Below are 21,587 nucleotides of genomic sequence, written 5' to 3'. Positions count from 1 at the left end.
CAATTACGACTACATATTAACGTTGAAATTATGATATGCGATTGATAAATATTACAATACAAAGGTTAGAAATCGTTTCTAACGATTATGCTTACTAATTAATCACAGTGGGACGCAGCTCGAACTGCCTGATACTCGCGGCGTTTCGGTAATGGCCAAGGCTACAAACATCGGCAACTTCACTCTGATAACGCGCGCGCGATACTATGTATGTACATACATGACTTAATATTAATAATTAATTAAAACTCGAAGGAGATTCGTTCGAAAAGATATAGCTTTAGAAAGAAAAAATATTAATCGAGAATAAGGTATTATAATATTATTTACAACGTATTACTATTTTATAACTTTTACTATTAACATTTATTATTATTTTAAAATTTAATTAGCAAATTATAACATACATAATATAAATATAAATAGGTAAGCTAGAATATTTAATTAGCAAATTTTATTAATATTTTTTGACAGAAAAATCAGCTGATTAAGAGACATTGAGAGAGAGAATGTCTCTTTCTCCGTAATAATATTTTCTCTCTCGTATTCATAGAAATGTTTTCGAGATGTCTTGTGTATTTGAAGCTTGATTATTGTAAAAAATAATTAATTTGTTATATAATTAATTTGTTGTATAATAATTAATTTGGATAATTTGTCAGTGTATCTACCGAGCAATCACAAACGTCTGATTAATGTCTTATATTACTACTGAAAAAAATTAATTGAAGCTCTACATGACATATATGATTAAAGCGTCAGCTGATTAAAGCGTTAATTTACTAATTAACTTTTAAAATAATGTTATAAAAATTAAAATAATATAATATGTATTAAATAATAGGTTTTATATATATATATATAATACTTTAAACTCGATTAATATTTTTGACAGTTATCAGCTGATTTCTGTCAAAAAATATTAATCAAAAATAAGGTATTATAACATATTATTTACAAATTAAATTAAATTAAAAGTCGTCCACTCAAAGGCTCATAAAAATTAAACTTAAACTATAAATAAATAAAGGGTTAAGAGCCAACGCTGGATATTCGTGCAAATAGTTTACATTTATTATAATAAAATTGAACGTTTCGACCTACATTAGGCCATCTTCAGCAATACAAAGTGTTCAGTAAAAGAGTTGGTTAATTAATCGAGTTTAAATAAACTTTATATTATTTTTTTTTTAATATCATTTTTTTAACATAAAACCGAAGAATGGCGCGCGCGGATAGTGCGCGCTTATGTTGTTCTAGTATAATAAATGTTAAATTTTAAAACAGAGACAGATGGAGATACAATAAGCTAATTTACGTAAGTCCATTAAAGACGATTTACGTAAGTCATCAGATATAATACTATTGGATTTTATTTTATGAAGTTGCATAAAAATAAAATATTAAATGGCTATTGTCACTACAACAAGAAAAGAGAATTATGAAAATAAAAATTTATATCACTTCATCAACAATTGCATAATGTTATTTCATGTTATTTTATGTTAGAAAAAATGTTTGTAAATTATTGTAAAATATTATGATTTTGACACATGTACTTATCTATTCGATAAAATATTTTCTAATTTGCAAGATGTGTTAATCTTGATTGCATTTCACCTTTGCGTCTTTTCAAAATACTTTTAGTAAAAAATAAAATGTTTTTTATTATATTTCTTTAATTATGCAAATAAATATAAAAAATTAATAATTAAAAATGCAAAAAACTTTATATGTCATTGGGAAAAATTAGAATAATTTCTTTAAGTAGCTGACGGCAATACTTTATTGCATAAAGATTTTTAATGATCCTCGTAAAAAAATTTGAATATCTTATAATATTTTATCAAACCCATTTTGTATAATATATTCAACATATTTACAGAGTCTATATTCTCTGTAATATTTTCCTAAATACACAGATATAGGATACATTATCATATTTTATATTTTTGATAACTACAGGCACAAGCGAACAATCGAATGTTTCAGGAAACTCATAATACCGGAATTATCTTCATTTAGCGTCGATGGATTAAATTTCGATACATACTTGATGTGACGCGCATATTAAAAGGGGTAGTTTTTAATCATATTTTATGACACAAACGCTCGTCTGATTAGAGCGATAGCGGGATTATCGAGAGAAAAATAGCATGAAATTCACGCAATGCCGGTTATATAGATATTAAAAAAGATAAAAAGAAAAAACTGCAGGGGATTGCAAAAGTGAAAACAATATTCCACAAAATATTGAAGCAATGGAAGAGTTATTATGAAAAACGGTTAAACTATTTATATGTATTATTTTATATTAATGCAGAAATTCAAAATGCGTAACGATTCTTTGGCCAATAATTCTATGCATGATAAGAAATATCAGGCTTATAATCACATTCATATTTATTATTTTTATTTTTATATTATTTTTATTGAAATGTTTGTGTTTTATATCATTATTGTATGATAATGATAAGAATTTCTTATAGAATATAAAAGAATATAAAATAGATGAGAGAATTTAAATTTTAAATATTAATATTAATTTTAAATATTAAATAAAATAAATCACAAAAGGAAATAAATCTCCGATATTATTTTTACATATCTTTTAGTAAAAGAAAACTAAATATAATTTTTATTATAGACTCGATAACATAGTGAAAAAGATGTAAATCTTTTAGTGAAACTATTCGGCATCTCATAATCCCTGCATTTTTCAAGATAATTCTTATTCGGATGGTATAATCCTAAATGCCATTCTAGACCGCAGCACGGAGAAGTTCTCATTGTAACCCCATACTTTCCACATCTATGACAGAACAGATTGCTCTGTTGTATGCGGACAGACGGAGTACCGACTTTGCCTGAGAAGGGAGGGGGGGAATCGATAGTTCCAGCAAATATGGATTCCTCGGATTGATTTTAGTTGCGGCAAGATCTATGTTCGGTACAGAATATTCAAGATCCATAGATTGCCTGATTGTTACGCTCGCATTTGTGTTCGACTCTGTGGACCGGATACGAACGGAGGAAACTTGAAAGCCACGATGACATACATCATCGAAGTAATATCGTAAAAGCCACTAATCGTTTAGGTGCTAAAACTTTTAGGCAGGAAATTCCATTTTACGAATAGAAACTCTACTAGTAATATATCGTACTATTAATGGTATATATACTAGGGATGTATAGCGATTAGCCTCTCGCTTTTAATATTCTGTTTGAAAGCTTGGAGAGGATCATAAAAAATCTTTCTCAAAATAAATCAAATCCGCTATGTGTCGATAATTACGATAACAATCTGAGGATTAAAAAAAGCGATAGAATTTGAGATTCTATTTATCAAAGTTCGATCTAAATTAGCGAGCTTATGTATAACCAGCAGTGCACACAAATACACACAGAATATTTTTGATTTTGAAAGATATATAAATTTTAATTGCCAATTTTGCGGTGGCATTTTGGACAGCAGATGACTATAAGATCTAAATATTTTACAATACGTTTAGTAATTTTAAATGATTATTATTGAAAAAGAGTTTATTAAAAGAATTATTAAAAATTATTTAAAAAATATATTTTTTAGATAAAAGAAAGAGAATATAAACGATATTTATGATTATTAATTACAATTTTAAATATTTGAGTCATGAGATTGAATTGTATATGTTATTCTCACAGTAATTGTTTCGCGATGAATAAACTTTTTAAATTCATGTAAGAGATGTTATCGAGACTGAAAATATATCCTGACGCATGTCACACTAGATATCTGTCGACGCGCATGCATTACCAATCACTGTGTCAATTTCGCAACGAGTTGACGGTTAACATTTACATGACGAAAAAAATATTTTACGACTAAAGCGGTAAATAAAAACGATCGGGAACGCCGCTCGGGATGAATACCGGAAAGATCATCAACTAACAGAATCGATATATGTATCATGTACTAAATTGACGCGAGAACGATGGCACTCGTAAAAAAGGGGGCGATTGCGAAAATAAAGTAATAAAATATGAAGTTTACTCGCGGCGCATATATATACAAGATAGTTCTGACAAAGCGGCACCAATTTAAAAATATTTGTCCTTCTCTCTTTATTATCGGAAATGCGAAAGATGTGTAACACTTCAATTTTTGCGTAACATTTACATAATGATGAATTACTGCTTTCTACTGTAGAAGTATTGATTGCTAACCGTAGGACTGTTGTATTTTAGTATACAAAGTGCTAAAATCGCTTTCAAGTATTTGATAATTCGTATATAAATTATTTTGTAATGATTATAATGTAAAAAATTACTTTTTATATTCTAAAATTCTTTTAACATTCTTGATATCAAAATCATTAAAAAAAATTCTTGAAATATTTTTTGTCAATATCAATATTAAAAAATTATAAACATAGTGATATACTGAACAAAATAATCAAATTTGAAATGGTAATTTCAGAAAAGATATTTTTTATTAGTGTTTAAAGAAATAATATTATGCAATTAAAAGAGATATAATTAATTGTAAAACACTTTTATAATACTTTTAGGTTTGTTAAGGTAAAGAATATATATTCAAAATATTAAAACTAGAAAATTCTTAATCATATATCAAAGATATCTGTGCGGGTATCAGTATGTAATATTTTTTAATGAATCATGATTTTGGGAGAGCTTTTCACGGATCTCTTTGTGCGCAGAAATGTATTTCGCTCGAACTCACTTTGCAGATAATATGGGAAACCATTTGCCACATTCCTGTTACATTCGCACGAGTTTTACTTAACGTTCGACATACATCATTCCCGACGTCTCCTTGTTGTTTCACGCGGGTGCCGGGCGCTTTGCACCCGTCTGTGAGTCGCCCCATTCGTCCCGATGGTTAGGAAGCGCTAAACTGCCTTTGTTCCCGTGCGATAGCTGCCCGGCTAGCCCAGGCGCCGCGAGAGACGTAAACTTCGTTGAGTAAATACGCTAAGTGATGCCAACGGCGGAACATGCATACGTATGTAGGCAAGTAGTAAGTACGTACGTGTGCGCCGACACACATATACTGACCGTTCTCTCCTCGCCTCGGTTTATGTACGAGGTCGGACACTGTGAAAATATCGATGAACAGCCAAGTTTCGACCTCGCTAAAGACCACCCATGGGGATGTATTTCTGAAATTTCCCCGCATTGGGGAAATGTGTGCTCCGCACGAAGAACCGACGTTAATACGCGTCGAACTTACACCGCGGATTCCAATGTTCTCTCGTTGCTTCCCGCGATTGCTTTCGGAATGGATGGCTGACGGACTGCGGCGATAAATTATCTCGACGCGAATATTATTTCGCGTGTATAGCTCTTTGGGCACTATGATTTAACGGCATTATTATGACTTGGCGATACGTATTTTGGCGAAAATAATCATCTCTTCGGTTGATAAAATTTAATATGAATAAAAATAATAATTGAATAAAGAATATTTATTTAATTATTTTGCACAGAATATGGTGTGATTTTATATATACTAGATAATCTCTTTTTCCGACATAGAAATTTATAGGTTTTTTTCTCTTTTTTATCTCTCTCTCTCTCTCATATTGCATATTGCATATTTGTAAACTACAAAAGGAAAAAAATATTTAATAAATATTTAAAAATTATTATTAAAAAAAAAATATTTGTTTTTTATCGTAACAGATGTATATACTTTATCGAAAGTTCAACGAGTCTCCGGAGTAACCTTTGAGAATATTAAAGCAACCGGTGAGCTTCGATTTGAGAGCGTACAGAAGTGTCTTTTCTTACAGCCTAACTTTTAAGTGACCGAACTTTCCTCATCAGAAAGATTTAATTTCTCGTCCCTGTCCACTTATCTCACTGCGATGTATTATTATTCCACGAAGGAAAGGAGAATACGATTAAATTAGTCCCTTTATTGTCCTTTTCATGTAATTAGAATGACAATTAAAATTTCTTCAGATATAGACGGCTGTCTCTCTTGAATAGTTTTTATTTACAATTGATGATCATAAGAAAATTATTCAAGATTTTTTTACAACATCTTACTTTATAATAATCAATGTGTGTAACTTGATTTATCTTTATATTAAACATATCTATGACAAAGAAGAATTCTACTTTCTACAAATCGATTCTTTATGCAAATCTGTGAAATTTTATATTTGTTAATTTGTTCAATAATTGTATTATTTTGATTTTCATATTTTATTAATCTTGCCTTCAAGATAAGATAGTTATTATAAGAGAGTTCAGATAAGAGACAAATCGATAGAAAGTCAGTCGTGTAAAAAAAATGCAAGAAGATTCGAATAAGGGCGCGGCTCTTCGAGGATAATATTATTTCTGAAGAATACCGAGGGAGAGGGTTTCGAATGTAAGAGAAAACGCCCGGATCGTTTCGTTCCACGGGAAATCTTTTTATTTCTCATTCGAAGGCTTTCCCTGGAAATCGTCGAAGACTCTCGTAGCTTCGCACTGACATTGCCGCCGCGTTCGTCGGATCTGCTTTGCGTGCGCCAAGAAAAGAAGGGGTGAGAAACGCTAAAACTTCCCCGGGAAAGTTTCCTTCGCAACTTTTCTTACCGTCTCGCGCACGGATCGCTGGTTTTTCGGGGTTCCGCGCGAGTACGGAAATAGACGAATCCTCCTCGTTCAATCCTTCCATTGCGGAATCGCAATAAAATCAAATACTATATATACGAAGCACTTCCGCTAGACTGTACCACAGTCTAGCGGGTTAGATTCAAAGTTATCAAGAGTAAGCTTCCAGTCTTGCAAAAGTGTGAGTTGCTCTTCTAGAAAAACTCACTTAAAGTGACGCATAAAATTTATGAAAAGATCGCAGATGCAACTTTTTCATTTGTGCTCATTTGTGTCACGTGCATCTATTTTCAAAGATAAAAAAAATGGTTTAAACTTTCAAATAATTGAGAAAGAGCATTTTAAGATTATTTGTCTTTTTTAAAAGATACGAAAATTTGTAACATTATTTTTGAAAATTGATTTAGAAAGATAAATAATATCTCCTTTTTCTTTAAATTCAGAAAATATCCATCGATCTTTTAAATTACCAGATATTAATGAAAAATACATTTTTTCCTTTAAAACAATAATTTACAACATTAATTAACAACATGTAAGAAATTTTGAAATTTTTTTTATTTCTCGAAATAAATGTGTAATGCAATCGAAGATATACAAAACACTTTATGAGCGCTATGTATATTGATTATTTGTTTGTTATATTTATCACTTTTATTGCTATTTTCGTTTGCAAAGGTATCCTGGGTCAGGCACAGGGACATCCACATTCTAACAGCGGGGGCGTACACATACACGAGCGACCAGCGATTTCAAGCGCTACATAGACAAAACACGGGTCACAATAGCGAATGGTCCGAGTGGACTCTCTGCATAAAATGGGCGCAAGAGCGAGACCAGGGAATCTACGAATGTCAGATTTCCACCATACCTATCAAGTCGTATCAGTTTCACTTGAACGTCGTTGGTAAGTTTTACGTATATTCGCACGATTTAATCCGACATTATTTTTCTTTGTTTTTAATAATAGTCTTAAAAATATTTTAAGCAGACTATTGTAGTAGAATGTGTGTATATTTAGTTCTCAATTCGCGTTAATATTTTTCTCGCTTTAGAACATCAACGTATAGAATTTTTTTAAATTTTACTTGTGTAAAATTAAATTAATATATGCATGATTAGAGAATTCAGGAATGCATAAAAAATTAGATTTTCACTCAGGGATCTATATACCAAGATATATAGAATAGAGTTATTGTACGTGAATAAATTTAACTCCGAGTTATGCTTGAAAAATATTCAAATTTTAAAAAAATGTATATATATACACATATTCAATAAAGAAAGATATACTTGACGATTGAAACGTTTAACGATGATCCCAAGGCTCTCAACACCGATAGGGAACGTCGACGTCCCGCTCATTATTTCAATTAGATTGACCTTGCGTTTGCTAAGAAGCTCCACCTCGTTACTCCTCACAGATCACGAGACGACTTTAAAGATCTTTCATTCCCCTTGTTCGCTAAGTACCATTCCCGAAAGGCTTTCATGCGGAGAGCTTTCACGATCTCTGGAGTTATCCGGGTCGAGCGAGCGAGAGGGTGAACGTACAAGAAATAGTGAAGGAAGTAAGGAGGTGGAGAAACGAGCGGGGAAAGGGGGGAAAAGGAAAAAGCGAGAAAGAGACAGAGGGAGAGAGAGAAAAGCGAAAGAAAATTCTTCTTTATCGCAGTACCTACGGCGACGATACTGGGCGGACCCGAGCTGTACGTCGGTGCTGGCAGCACGATAAACCTGACGTGCGCCATACACTTTAGCTCGGAGCCACCAGCCTACATCTTCTGGTACTACAATGACAACGTCCTGAGCTACGACAGTCCCAGGGGCGGCGTCTCGGTGATAACCGAGAAGGGTGGCGACGTCACCACCTCCTGGCTCCTTATTCAGACGGCGCAGCCCTCGGACTCCGGGGAGTACAGCTGCAAGCCCAGCAACGCCAATACGGCGTCCATCAGGGTTCATGTCCTAAATGGTGAGTCTTTGCTCCTGCGAGTCTCCGCCAGGAGTCTGCCTTCTCCTCGATGTTTTACGAGTACGACACGTCGCGAGAGGTCACGTGCGCTGAGCAAATACTAGCGTAAGCAATCTTGCACCCCATCATTCAGTCAATTATGCCGAAAGTAGCCCAAAGTTTGTTTCATAAATTTGGAGCTTCTGTCAAATCATACATACGTTTGCCAACACTTATTTAAACAAACCCCGAATGTTGCGAATAATTATTAAAAATCCTGCATAGAATCTATGTATAAATTTTCTAAAATAAACACGAGCTTTTTTCGATTGAATTTATTGAATAATAATATATCGCGATGTAATATAAAAATTTCGAATTTTTGTGAAAATATATCACGACGATTAACAAATAATTAAAGTGTGGTTATCGGACGGACAGGCTCCCAACTTGTGCATGCAATCCCATAGAATTAAGGTAATTTCTGTCTCGTGGTGCAACGATTGGACATCAATGTCGCTTCGAAGCGCGCAAGAGAAGAGATACCGGAATTTCGAATCGACTATTCATTCCGTAAGTTGCAATTTCCGCCCCACAAATTCCCAAAGTTGTCGTCGGTCCCCGTTTTGCAGCGTGCAGAATTATTCTATTGGCCGCCGCTGTGTTCGGGGATTCCCCGCACGGGGCCTCTAAGCATTAACTATTTACAACCAAGCTCGTAAACTCCGGGATATTTCGCGACCGCGATCGTTAAAATCCCTTCTTCCCCCTCGGTCGTTGTGGATCGAAAAAGTTTTCCGGAACGTACAAATGGCGGATCCTGCCGTTCGCGAATCCGCTTGGAATGGAAATTGGACGATAATGATGCCCGAGAAAAGGAAAATAAAAATATTCCCTCGCATTCTTATTACTCTCGTCGCGTGATCTCACGTGTACCAGGGATGCTCCGAGAATAATATCGGTCTGGTGTACTTGAGCCAGCTGTCCCTTCCCAGGGACTCGCTTTCAAAACTTGCTTCGCTCTAATCAACTTCTCGGGCAATTATGCAGTCGCGAAGTTTGCGCGTACAAATATTCGCGAGCGCCTGCGCGAATATACACAAATGCGGCGAATATCGTATATATATAATGAGCCGGTTTCGTATAATAAGGCCCTTCGTCATCCGCGATGGAGAAAAGGAATCGCGCACCGAGTTGGCGAACGCTTCGATGATCCGGCTTGAATAATTTATTAATAAAACGCGTGCGGTAGACATTGAATTATATTCGTTATCCCGGCCCGTTTTTTCGTGACACGACAATATCGCGAGTGTATGGAATAAATTTCAATGAATATAATACTTGTATCACCGTTATCGGAATTTGTAAAATCGTGAAGTGGGACATCATGGAAAAAACAAAAATAATCCGGTCGCACGTTTGTAATCGCGTACTATCGTGTATAACAAACGACCATTCGCAAAAACGTTACAAAAAAGGCACCAATATTCTTTATATTCAGGTAGTTTATCTATTCTCAATATACTTGGATATATTTAAATATGAAGGGAAGTCATTTATCCAATAATATTCCATTAATGAAATTATAAACGTAGAACTCTATCGTTGGATATTTATAAAAATTTTTGTTATATATTTTTTGTCTCTTTCACAAAGAGCCATTTACTCAAAAGTTTGAAACAATATTATCAAAATTATGATACAGTTTGATAGAGAGCAATCTTTGTAATTAATATCTTTAAACATATAAAAGGCATAAATTTTTATTTTGTACTTTTAATTAAGATCTAGAGAAATACAGAATCGCGTATATCGATTCTGGTACCTTTCTTTTAACATTTGTATCAAGCTGAATGTATTTATTTTATATATTGATATAATTTTATATATCGATATAATTTTATAATATATTATATATTGATATCATTTTAACTTTTAAACCGTAGAATTAAAACGCAAAATACATTAAGAATAAATCAGTGCTTGAATTTCTGTAATTTTTAGTCTTCCCGACTTTTTCCGGAATATTTGCTGTGGAAAATCTAAATCGCAGCGATCTGATTGCTGCGATACCGATTAATGCACGGTATTATCGCGAAAAATACAAATTGTAACGGCGAGAAATAACTCTCGAGTACACGCTCTTAAAATTTTACCGTCGAAAAATCCCGACCCTGTCCGTAGAATACGACATTTTAAAAGCTCGCAAAAATTTACAACTATCCGGTTTGATACGGCTTGAACGGAGAGCGGAAATTACTCTTCGATTCGTACACGCATACAGAGAAGCTCTCGTCTCTGGCTGCTGGCGACCGAGATATTCCACGTTCGAAAGAAATATATAGGTCCCCGAATTCGCGTGAAAACTTTGCCATTAGCCATACTCCGAAATAATTCCTCCAGTTTCCGGTTACAATGCGTTAAAAACAATTTCAGAGAAAGTTCGTCTCCCATCTTCTTCCTCTTCCTCCTCCTCTCACTTTCCCTCCCTTCTTGCAACCCCCAATACCGGCGCGTCGTCAGAAGGAATGTCTTTCCAAAATCTCTTGCGTCGCGATAAGAAATAGCGGATAACGCGAACGAACGAACGAACGAACGTAGCAAAGTTTCGCGGTAGTGGGCGCAAAACTTGGAAAATTTACGAGGATCGAGTCGGAAAATTTCGCGTCCGACCTAACGGATAAAACGGAGGGGCGAGGTTCGGCGCGTCTCCGGAAATTGTACTTTGATTCGCTTTACGAAGTGACCGATATCCGATGGAACGTCGGATAGAGAGAGGACGAGCCTAATATATATTGTATATACATATATGTATGTATATCCTCCGACCGGAACTTTTACAATAGCGGCGAAATCGTCCGCGATCAACATTCCAAACAAACAAACAAACATGGCGATCTCGCGTCGCGCGGACCGGCAAATTGCGCCCGTCAGAAATTGGGATCATTTATCCGAATGTATCGCGCTCACAGCTGAAATTCATTAAAAAGTTTCGCGACGCATTCCGCGACGCGGAATGAACGAACGTGCGGGCGATTCAATTAATTTCAGCCAGTCACATTGGACGGAGAAACTTTCCTCGCGCGGTGTACACACGTCACTAGTATTTCAATAACTTTCCCATGCAAAAATCCAATCCGTGGCAGTGGCACGTGCTGCATAGTAAGCCCTCGTTATCCGGATCACGCCCGCAATCCCGGCCCGTTTTAGTCCCTCCACCCCCTTTTCTTGCGCCTTTTCCCTCCTCTAGACCCTTTCTCTTCTTCCGGTTCGCGTGAAGTAGATTATATTCACTGAATGAGACTTGATAGATTGATGGATGGTTTATTTATTCCTGGCATAAACCCCCCGAGAACCTCTCGTAATAATGGGTTTACCGCGTAACAGAAGCAGGAGTGACGTAATAAAAATGTATAGCCGGTTAGCCGAGTTCCAGTTGGAAGGATAATTCAACGCCAACGTGTCACGATAAAAGAAGACGGAACCGCGCGAGAAAATAGAGAGGAATATATTCTCTTACATATATATCTTTTTTTTTATAGATATTGCGATAAAAATATTGAAATAAATTTCCAATAATTAATATTCATAAGGGGGAGACCGACGCATCTCAAGTAGGATTGCTCTTCGTGTTACAGGCGAGCGACCGGAAGCGATGCAGACCGGGACCGCGGGGCCGATACTGTCCTCGAGTTGTCTATTGGTGTCCCTCATCATTTTGTACATATCCTCGGTGTAAATGAAAACAAAAAGAAACGGAAATGGCCACGACTCGGAGTTCACATCCGTCGCGGTACGTTCCTCATCATCATGCGTTTACGTGTTAATGCGTTTCCACGTATATAATTCCATCTAATAGATGTGATCGCGGGACGATACTGCATTTTGTACGGGAGTATAAAGAGATTCCGAAAAAGGAAAAAGAAATGATTAAGACAGCGTGTGTTATTAGTTGATACGTTGCATGTAATTCACGATGTTTTTATTAATAAAGGAGAGAAAGAGAAACTGCCAATATATAAGAAAGACATCAATTTTCTCCCCCGTAAGAACAACACTTTCAATTAATCGACCATTCGTGTCTCTTGCAAAAGCATTGTGAATTACAATTTATTAGCGATACGTCAGATTACACAAGATGCATAGCACGTAAAGCGAGAACGCGCGAAGCGTAAAAGCGTCCACGCGATTATCTATTCTTTCTCTTTTCTGACCTCAATGGGAACCACGATGGCACATCGAGTTACTGCCGAACCGATTGGTTTCTTCTTATTCGAAGGGAAACGTCACTTTCTCCGTGCACCACTAATTAATAACAATCTCGTGTCGACGTGCATCAGAAATCAAAATGGAAAACTCGGGAATGCGTGTACTTTTGTCACACGCATTTTGGCCAGCCGCGACGAAGAGAGAGAGATTATGTGTGTGTGTGTGCGTGTGTGTTTGTGTGTTTGTGTGTGTGTGCGTGTGTGTGTATGTGTGTGTGTATCTTTGAGCGGAAAGGCATTTAATTAAGTGAACGTCGATGCTAATGCCGGAAGTGCAGGCGCTTCGTGGCAAATCTGGCGCGCAAAAGCTCTCCTTTGCACGAACAAAAGGAAAAAGGGTCGTCTCCGCTGGACTCCCTCCCTTCCCTCTCGATAATCTAGGTAATCCGCATTGGGAGGAACCGATTTACGAGAAACGTAAAGGCGAGAAGCAATTGCCTTTACGGTACGTTTTACGAGCGGTCGAATCTTGGGGATGCATGCTACGTGGATTCAATGGAAAATAAAACGTGACTGGAGTGTTCGATTCGGCAATTTTCCGTATTTCATAAAACTGCCGTACGATAATCGGTGCGATACGCTCATGTACTTTTCGCGATGCCACTCTTGAGTTCCGGTAACGCTGATACACTCCGTGATAAATTTTATTACGATTCGCCAAGTTATATCTGCACAACGTTCTCTCTCTATAGTACATACGATTAGTTTTATCACATTTAAAAATTTCTCGAATTTCGACACTTTTAAAAAAAAATTCCTGTTTTTTTAGTGTTATAAATTTTCGACACTTTTTAAAAAAGAAATCCTTGTTTTTTCTAGAGTATTAAAAATTTGATGATATTTTAAAATAAGATTTTTTGTAATTTTATTACACAATAAATTTTATGACGTTTGTAGCACAGTTTTTGCAATCAACACCCTAACATTTAATATTGACATTTAAGCTTTCTTTTCTTCCGATGATTATCATCGCACAGATCAATTTGTCTTTATCTTCTTTATCAAGCAGAAATTACAAAATAATAAATATTTATGAAAAAAATATTTATATAATATATAGGTATATCATTGCCAATAATCAAAGTACTGTTATATCAAAAGATATTTATCGTTAAAGATACTTATTTATTTTTCTATAAATTAATAATGAGAAAGCACATAATGGAAAGCTTGAAAATTGATACCAGTGGTTGTATATAAATCCTAACGTTCATATTTCACATTAAACATAGAAGAAAATATCAATTTTATATTATTGTTTGCTGCAAATATACACATTCTTATGTAGCCACTCTGCAAATCACAATCGTAGTAATTATAATTATACGAATATACACACTAAACCAATCAATTTGAACAATTAGCCATTAATATGATAATTAGTATGGTACTAATTGTAAATATATTTTAATTCGAATGCATTTTAGCAAATATTTTCAATATAATCAGATACAGATATTTGATAAGACACGCTTTAATGCTTTAGTGCGAGGCTGCATGTATTGATTCGCGCATTGTGAAATCGTATCTAAATTTGTGCTCGTTCAATTCATGATTAAACTCGTGACACGGAGAATCAGTAATTGAATGCAATCGGCATAAACTCACAATCGGCTTAAGTAGCCCATTGTAAACACTTTAATTATGCTCTAATTTTCTATCGTCCACGATTAGCCCTTCATTGACGGCTTTACTAATGTTGAATAGCACAAAGGTACTTAATCGGGCGTCATTTGATTTCATATTAAAGTCTACATAAGATTAATAATTATCAAGATTTAAAATAAATATGAGGATAAAATAAGCATAAAAAAAATATATAATTTTTATAAGGAAAAACAATAAATATATGCACAAAATTAAATTATTGGAAAATAAATTAAATATTATTAATTATAAAAAAATCACTTTTTATGTATTAATTAAATTATTTCTTTCATAATTTAATAATTTTCGCGTATTATAAAAATTTCTATATAAAAATCGTAAAAAACACATTTGAAAAATAAATTGATTAAATATAATAATATACAAATAAATATTTTGTATACAAAAAGAAGCAAGCCTAAAAATCAGAGAAAATGCATGCATTAAAATTGACGTAACTATAATGCGATGGTATATTGTATAGCGTCAATAGTAATTACATTTATTTCAAGGCAATAAGCAAAGATACAAGAAACAATTAAACGCGCTTGTTTTAACACGGCACATGATCAAGAGCTAGTAGAAAGCAATTAGCGTGAACAGACAACAATAAACGGCATACGTGTATGAAAGTTAATCTTATAATCGCAAATAAACGCGAAATGAAACGGTTGAATAATCGAATCGAAGTTCACCATGCGCGAGACAATTTGATACAATAATCGCCAGCGATTATTGAAGGCCACGCATAAATAAGCATTCTATCGATAGAAACGAAGACGAAGCGCGCTTTAAATTTTGCTTCTGCGAATCGATCATTGGTTAGTCGGGAAAAAATGTTATATGTTATACGATATTATTTTTCGATAGAGGCATTTTTGCTTCTATTTTGCACAGTTAGTTATGACCTTTTATTTCATATATCCAATGATCGCCATATCATGTTATATACTCCATTATATTACAGATATGTGCAAAACAATACAGAATTGAATTACCTATTAGAAGAACTTGCAATTTAACGATGGCAAAATATTTATTGTTTCAATTTCTGAAAAATGCACTAAATGCAATGTTGGTTATATAATAGTATTTTATTAATTTTTTTTTGTAATAATTATTCTATATCAAGTAATAATTCAACTGTATTACTAAAGAGATATGTTAAAATGATGTCGTTTTATATTGCATATTTGATGCACCGTGTTTAAGCCATACCGTATAAATTCTCTAATAATTAAATTCACAGAATGCTAATAGAGGAAGGATTATGTAAAGATCTTGAGATCAAAGTATCAATGCAATGATATCGGCATAGTTTTGCATAATTTTGAATGCATTAGTTCAACGCTAGAAAACGAGAGGTAACAAATCAAAGGCCGAACACTCCCGTCATCGTTTGTCATCACCCTAACGATCCAGATCGTTGGACAGACAAAATGATCGAGATAGTGATGTAGACTGATAAACTACATAGCAGTTGGTGAGATGGAAGCTAAAAGACGAGCTTGTAGAAACAGGGAGACAAAGAGAGAGAGAGAGAGAGAGAGAGATTTCGCTGCATACTAACATAGCATGCGTGTTAACTCGCTTACCAGACACATGTTAAACTCTCGATCCGTGATAACACGCACGCACAAACGCAGCAATGTCTCGCTAGCACGTATTTCGTGCGCGTCTACATACGGATTAAGCCTAATGGCGATGCCCTAATCAGCAATGCGACGAATGCGCATTGCCTGTTTAGACCGACCTGTTTTGCCGTTCAACGAACGTCCTACCGGCGTTAGCATCAGAATACCAAATCGCGAATTTGTACATAATGTCGGTATCATAACTTGTGCGACATCACATTCACACGCCTTGGAAATTTTCGACACGCGAGCCGATCTCTCCCCTGATTCTCGGACGCGTCTCCAGACAATCGCAAATTTTTGATGCGGAGAAATCACTCTCCAATCGCGCGGACGAGAGAGAGAGACTGAGAAAAAAAACAGAGAAAAAGAGAGAGAGAGAGAGAGAGAGAGAGAGAGAGATTTCACTTTCTATTTGTATATGTTTCGATGACATCCTGCCGGATAGCGCTGACAAGCGACGATCGGTCTGTCTGACGAGAAGAAACTTTTTCTACTTTCCATGAAAAAAAGCGATCTACAAATGTTTATTTCTTATTATCAAAAAAAAGTTTCGCTTAGATTTTGTTTTGTTATATATAGAATGATTTATCATCGCGAATATGTTACGCTTACGCAATTAATAATTGAATACAATACCTAACATATGATTTTTAAATAGAAAAAAATTTTCTAAAATGCTTTGAATACTCATGTTTCTAATTATCATGAATTGAAGCAGTGATTAAAGCTTTCATAAAATGTATTGTATAAATATATTATATAAAGAGTTTTTATTTTTATTTTTTCATAAAGTTGAAATTAATTTACACATTATTTGTTAATTAATAAAATGCTTAAAAAGTTTTTAAATATTCAGGAAAGTCTTTAGTTTATTATATGTATATATTCAAGTAAATCTAAAAATGATTTGTCTTATTTCTAGCTGTAATATCAAGAATTTTTATATTGAAAAGATAGATTAAGTGCAATAATACGTGAACAAAACGCGTCATTTTTTTTGCCGCTTACGCATCCGCGGAAAATGGAAGCCCTGAGAAAATGGGAAACCAATAAAAGAAATCGTTGTATGTGCGCGCCAGTGCGATCAGAACAGTATCGAAAATATCGTTCGGGTCATCCACGCCCGACGAAACGAAGTCGCTTGCATCTTCGCGTTCTTATGCAAATACACAAGTCCGCCTGTCACAAAAGAAACTCTCTACGACGGCACGGATGGTCGTTTGTCAGAGGCGATTTAAGTAACGCGATGAGTCGAGAGAGCGATGTGAAAAAAGATAGAAATATGTGTGTGTGTGTTGTCATTACTCCAGAAAAGTAGAATCATATGAAGAGCGTATATTTATTTTTATTTATCATAATTTTTTAACGATAATAGATGCTCTTGTTTGCAAAAAGAATTTATTCAAGTTTCTTTACTGAGGAAATTTTTCTGAGTTTTTACGAGAGTCTTTGACAGCAATGAAATATATATATTAAATCGAGTCGAGAAGAAGTTAATCATTTACGTATATATGTCATCGCTTAATAAAATATAATGAACTAAATCTTCCTTTCATTTTACTATGCAAGAAAGCTCATTGAATTATATACAAAATTTCACGAGTTTTTACGTTATTTATATTTAAGAAAAATAGATAAATTTAGAACCTTATAAAATTGAAGAAAACAATGATAATGTCATCTCTTCTATTGCAGGAGAGCTTTCAAAGTTATTTGCATGTTTCTTTGACATTTCTCCTTTTAAATATATTATGCTTTGAAATAAGAAGAGAAAAATAAATAAACAAAACGGAGAAAAAATGAAATTCATAAAGAAATCTCGAAGCAGAACCTGTCGGCATATTGTCACGTGGCTATATAAAAAAGCACATAATTCCGAGAGAGTGCAAGAGTGTAAGAAAGATAATATTTCGAAAGTTCTCTCAAGAGGCCGAACTTGCTAGAGTCACGCTTACACGTGTGATTCGGCGGTGGAATATATGGCCCTCGAACACAATGAGAAGTCGGGGGGAGAAAAATAATTGCGCGGGCGGGTACGAGAGCGTCAGAGACCGAAACAAAAGTTTGCAGGCGTTTTTCTTTCTTTTCGACGGAAACTGGGTGTAAGAGATAGGAAGCGCGCCGTTGAGTCGCGGGTCCGGGTCCGCAATGCGTGCCGCATCGATTTTCCCGTTACTGAGCGGATGTTTGGAAGGCGGTATCAATGGGGTCCTGGTTATTCCGGTTAAACACACAACGCTTATAGGTGTATGCCAACGGAAATTCTTTCACCAACTTGTAGTTAATTTCTTTTAATGCAAATATGTACATACATATATAAAGATATAAGTAGCGTCTGAATTAAATAAACAGTTGAAAACATACCAGAATGCAAATAAATTAGTTAATCTCATTTCTTGGAATTTTATGATGTCAGCATTTCTCTCGAGTAATACCAAAATGAAATGAACGTGTCACTCTCTCTTAATTACGAATTGAATTTACATGAAGCGGAATGTGATAAATATAACATTTACCTGTTTCTCTCTGAAACTCAATGTTGTGTTAAGCTTATCCTGTTACATAACTCACCGTTGATTGATTGAATGTTATTTAATATCCTTCCGCAAATGGATATATTCTCGTTCAAAATTACATCTCAATTAAAAATAAAATATTTTTCCCACCTAATGAGTGTTATTTGAAAAAATCACTAATTTGTAGATAAAATTATCTTTGTTATACATACATAAATATGTATATACATATATATATTTAGTTGTAACATAAATGTTTCTAAAATGTATAAAATATGTATTATTTTTCATTTTAATAATTACAATAAATAATACGTTTTATATTAACTTAAGCTTGATTATAACTTATAAAATACGTCAATATAAATTAGAATTAAGAATATACAATTTGGCTGTGATTTTATAGCTTATAATATTAATATCAAATTTTCTCTCTCCTCCTTCCCCTCCTTCCCCCCTCTCTCTCTCACTCTCTCTCTCTCTCTCTTTCTCTCTCTTCATCCTTTATTATAGTACAATTTACGATAAATTCTAAATTAATACGAGAGAGAAATTTTTTCTAAAATATCTGTGATGCGCAAAGATGTCAATTTTGTTAGTTGTACAAAGGAATCATGCTAAATCTAGCAGTAACTCCAAGTTGGTATTGTTCTCTCTAACTTTATAATTGCGAGAATATATTCGGTTCATTACTTTCCAATATTCTTCGATAAACTTCAATTCCTATAGCGCAACGATTAGCCGGGCGGAGCGTTCGGAGCGAATCCAAAATCAGACGCAATTTCGCGCGAGCCATTAGGCGGCATTCATCATCCCCCGAATGCAACGCACGAGCGAAATTATTGTCTGATCGAAACGAAACTATCGGCAACTGCAACCACGCCACACACGTACACACACAATTTGGAGGGATTACCTCTCTCTCCTCTCGCGTAATATTAATATCTTCCTAATAATACGAATTATTGGATGAAACACCCGTTTTATTACGCGACCTTTTATCACGCGAGCCAAATCCTACCGAGGATGTCGTGACCGAATATCGTACCAGGCATCGCGTGGCTTCGGATTCATCTATACATGGAAGCGGAAGTAACTTAAGCGTCATGTCGTTCGCTGTCAAGGAGTGATAACTGTAGAACAATTCTGAATAGTAGTTTTTATCAATTTTTTACAGAGACATACACACACAATAATGTCCCAGAATCACTAGAATATCGTTTTCAAAATAAATTAATAATAATATTGATAATTTTTCCTTGTTTCGAAAATATGTAAAAAGCTTATTTATTAATTTTATTTTTTTAGTTTTTAATATTATGTATATTTTTTTCAACAAAAAAATTAAAATTTTTTAAATAACCAAAGATTTATTGGTCTTGTTTATTTTCCTTCTTTAAGTTTAGTTTGTAGCTAGTAATTTCTTATCGGTAAATTATTCGAAATTTATACAGATGCTTCGAAAACAAATCAAATTAAAATACATTAAAGGATTTCTCGCGAAGAGAACATTATGACGGTTTTACCCTATATAGTGCGTAGAATAAAAGCAGACACGTTCCGAATTCCCGACTCCGCGAGCCGCGAAATGAGGTAAACGCGGCACGTTGCCCGGGCTCGGAAAGATGAAACGAATTCGAATTTTGTTCATTCCACGTGGCCAGCCGTGTCGAGAATTGAATTCCAGGCGCGAACGGAATCCAATTCGAAGTCCGGCGGTTGGTTTGTCCGCGAAACCTCTCTCACATCCTCATCCTGATCTCCGAACTTCAATACGATCGTTTTCCTTTCAGTGTCTTTACTTCCAAACTATCCTTTTTCGCTTGGCATTGACGTTGCACGAATTTTTTCCGCATAAATACACGTTCTCGCGTAAATTCTGGAGTTATGACATGTGTTACACTCGCTTGTATTTTTGCGTACACGCTATTTGTATAGGAAATATTTACAGAAAAAAAATAAAGATTTGTTGCGCACAGATTTGCAGAGAGCTGCACGAAGTGTGATCGCTCTTCATAAAAGAGAAGGCAGTTTTTTTTAGTGATAAAGTATCGCCCTCATCCTCTCTCTCGACTCATCCGCATTGGTAAATGCTGCGTCCAATTTGCGCGCGCCACGCATTTATTGCGGATACGAAAGCGCGCGCGAAATTTCGCAACAGCGAGACAGGTAATAGGCGGCGAGTGAGAAACTAATCGTTAACTAGATCGTGAATTAATTGTTTGGAGAGTGCACTCCGACAAAAACAATGCGACGGAACAGAATTTGACGAGCCGTATAGATCCTAACTTGACAATTTCGCTATGCAAGCGTACGAGATAAGAAGAGAAGAAAAAAGTGGACACAAAAGAAATCCGTAATCGCAGTGATATCGTTAGAAATAGATAGGTATATTATTGTACATACTATGATATTACGATGATGTTTACTAAATAAAAATGTTGAAAGGAAGTGGAGTGGCCTGCTCTTTCGGGTGGAGCATGTAGAGCCGCATGTACATAACGTATCCTAAAAAAATAAATGCTCCCTGATAAGTCTTCATCGATCTTTTTATTGATATAGAATAATAATAATTCTATTTCATAGTACTATACATGTTTTTTATTTCTTTTTTGTTGACATTTAATCTCTTTCTACTATTAATTTATAATCTGACATGTCCGCAAAATATTTTCTTTGCAAGACTATCAAATCCAGAGACCGAGAAAATTATGTATTTTTAAATAGTGTCACTTGAAAAAAAATAAATTTTTCTTATTAAATCTATATATTTTTATTAGTGTTACGTATAATACGAATTATATGTGATAATATTTAATAAACATTATTAACACACAACATTATATCATATTGATATAATATTATTTTGCTATTACATTTATATATATTATAATTGATTTGAGATTGATTCCCCATATTTTCTTTTTCACATAAATATGCGATAAAGAAGTTGAAA

General features: G+C 34.5%; 1 protein-coding gene across 1 annotated transcript in view; it reads left to right on the top strand.

Moving 5' to 3' along the window:
- Positions 1–21,170, top strand: part of LOC145932575 (zwei Ig domain protein zig-8) — a 50,099-nt gene extending 28,929 nt beyond the window's left edge. Inside the window, exons 3-5 of the mRNA XM_083031608.1 lie at positions 7,288–7,516; positions 8,285–8,584; positions 12,202–21,170. Of these exons, the coding sequence (XP_082887734.1) occupies positions 7,288–7,516; positions 8,285–8,584; positions 12,202–12,302 (630 nt within the window). The 3' untranslated portion in view covers positions 12,303–21,170. The remainder of the gene's footprint in view (positions 1–7,287; positions 7,517–8,284; positions 8,585–12,201) is intronic.
- The last annotated feature ends 417 nt before the right edge of the window (positions 21,171–21,587 follow it).

This window comes from Prenolepis imparis, unplaced genomic scaffold, assembly GCF_030444845.1.
Source record: "Prenolepis imparis isolate NDT839.2.m4 unplaced genomic scaffold, iyPreImpa1.0 SCAF_2, whole genome shotgun sequence".
Taxonomy (NCBI): Eukaryota; Metazoa; Arthropoda; class Insecta; order Hymenoptera; family Formicidae; genus Prenolepis; species Prenolepis imparis.
This window is presented reverse-complemented; position numbering and strand designations above follow the sequence as displayed.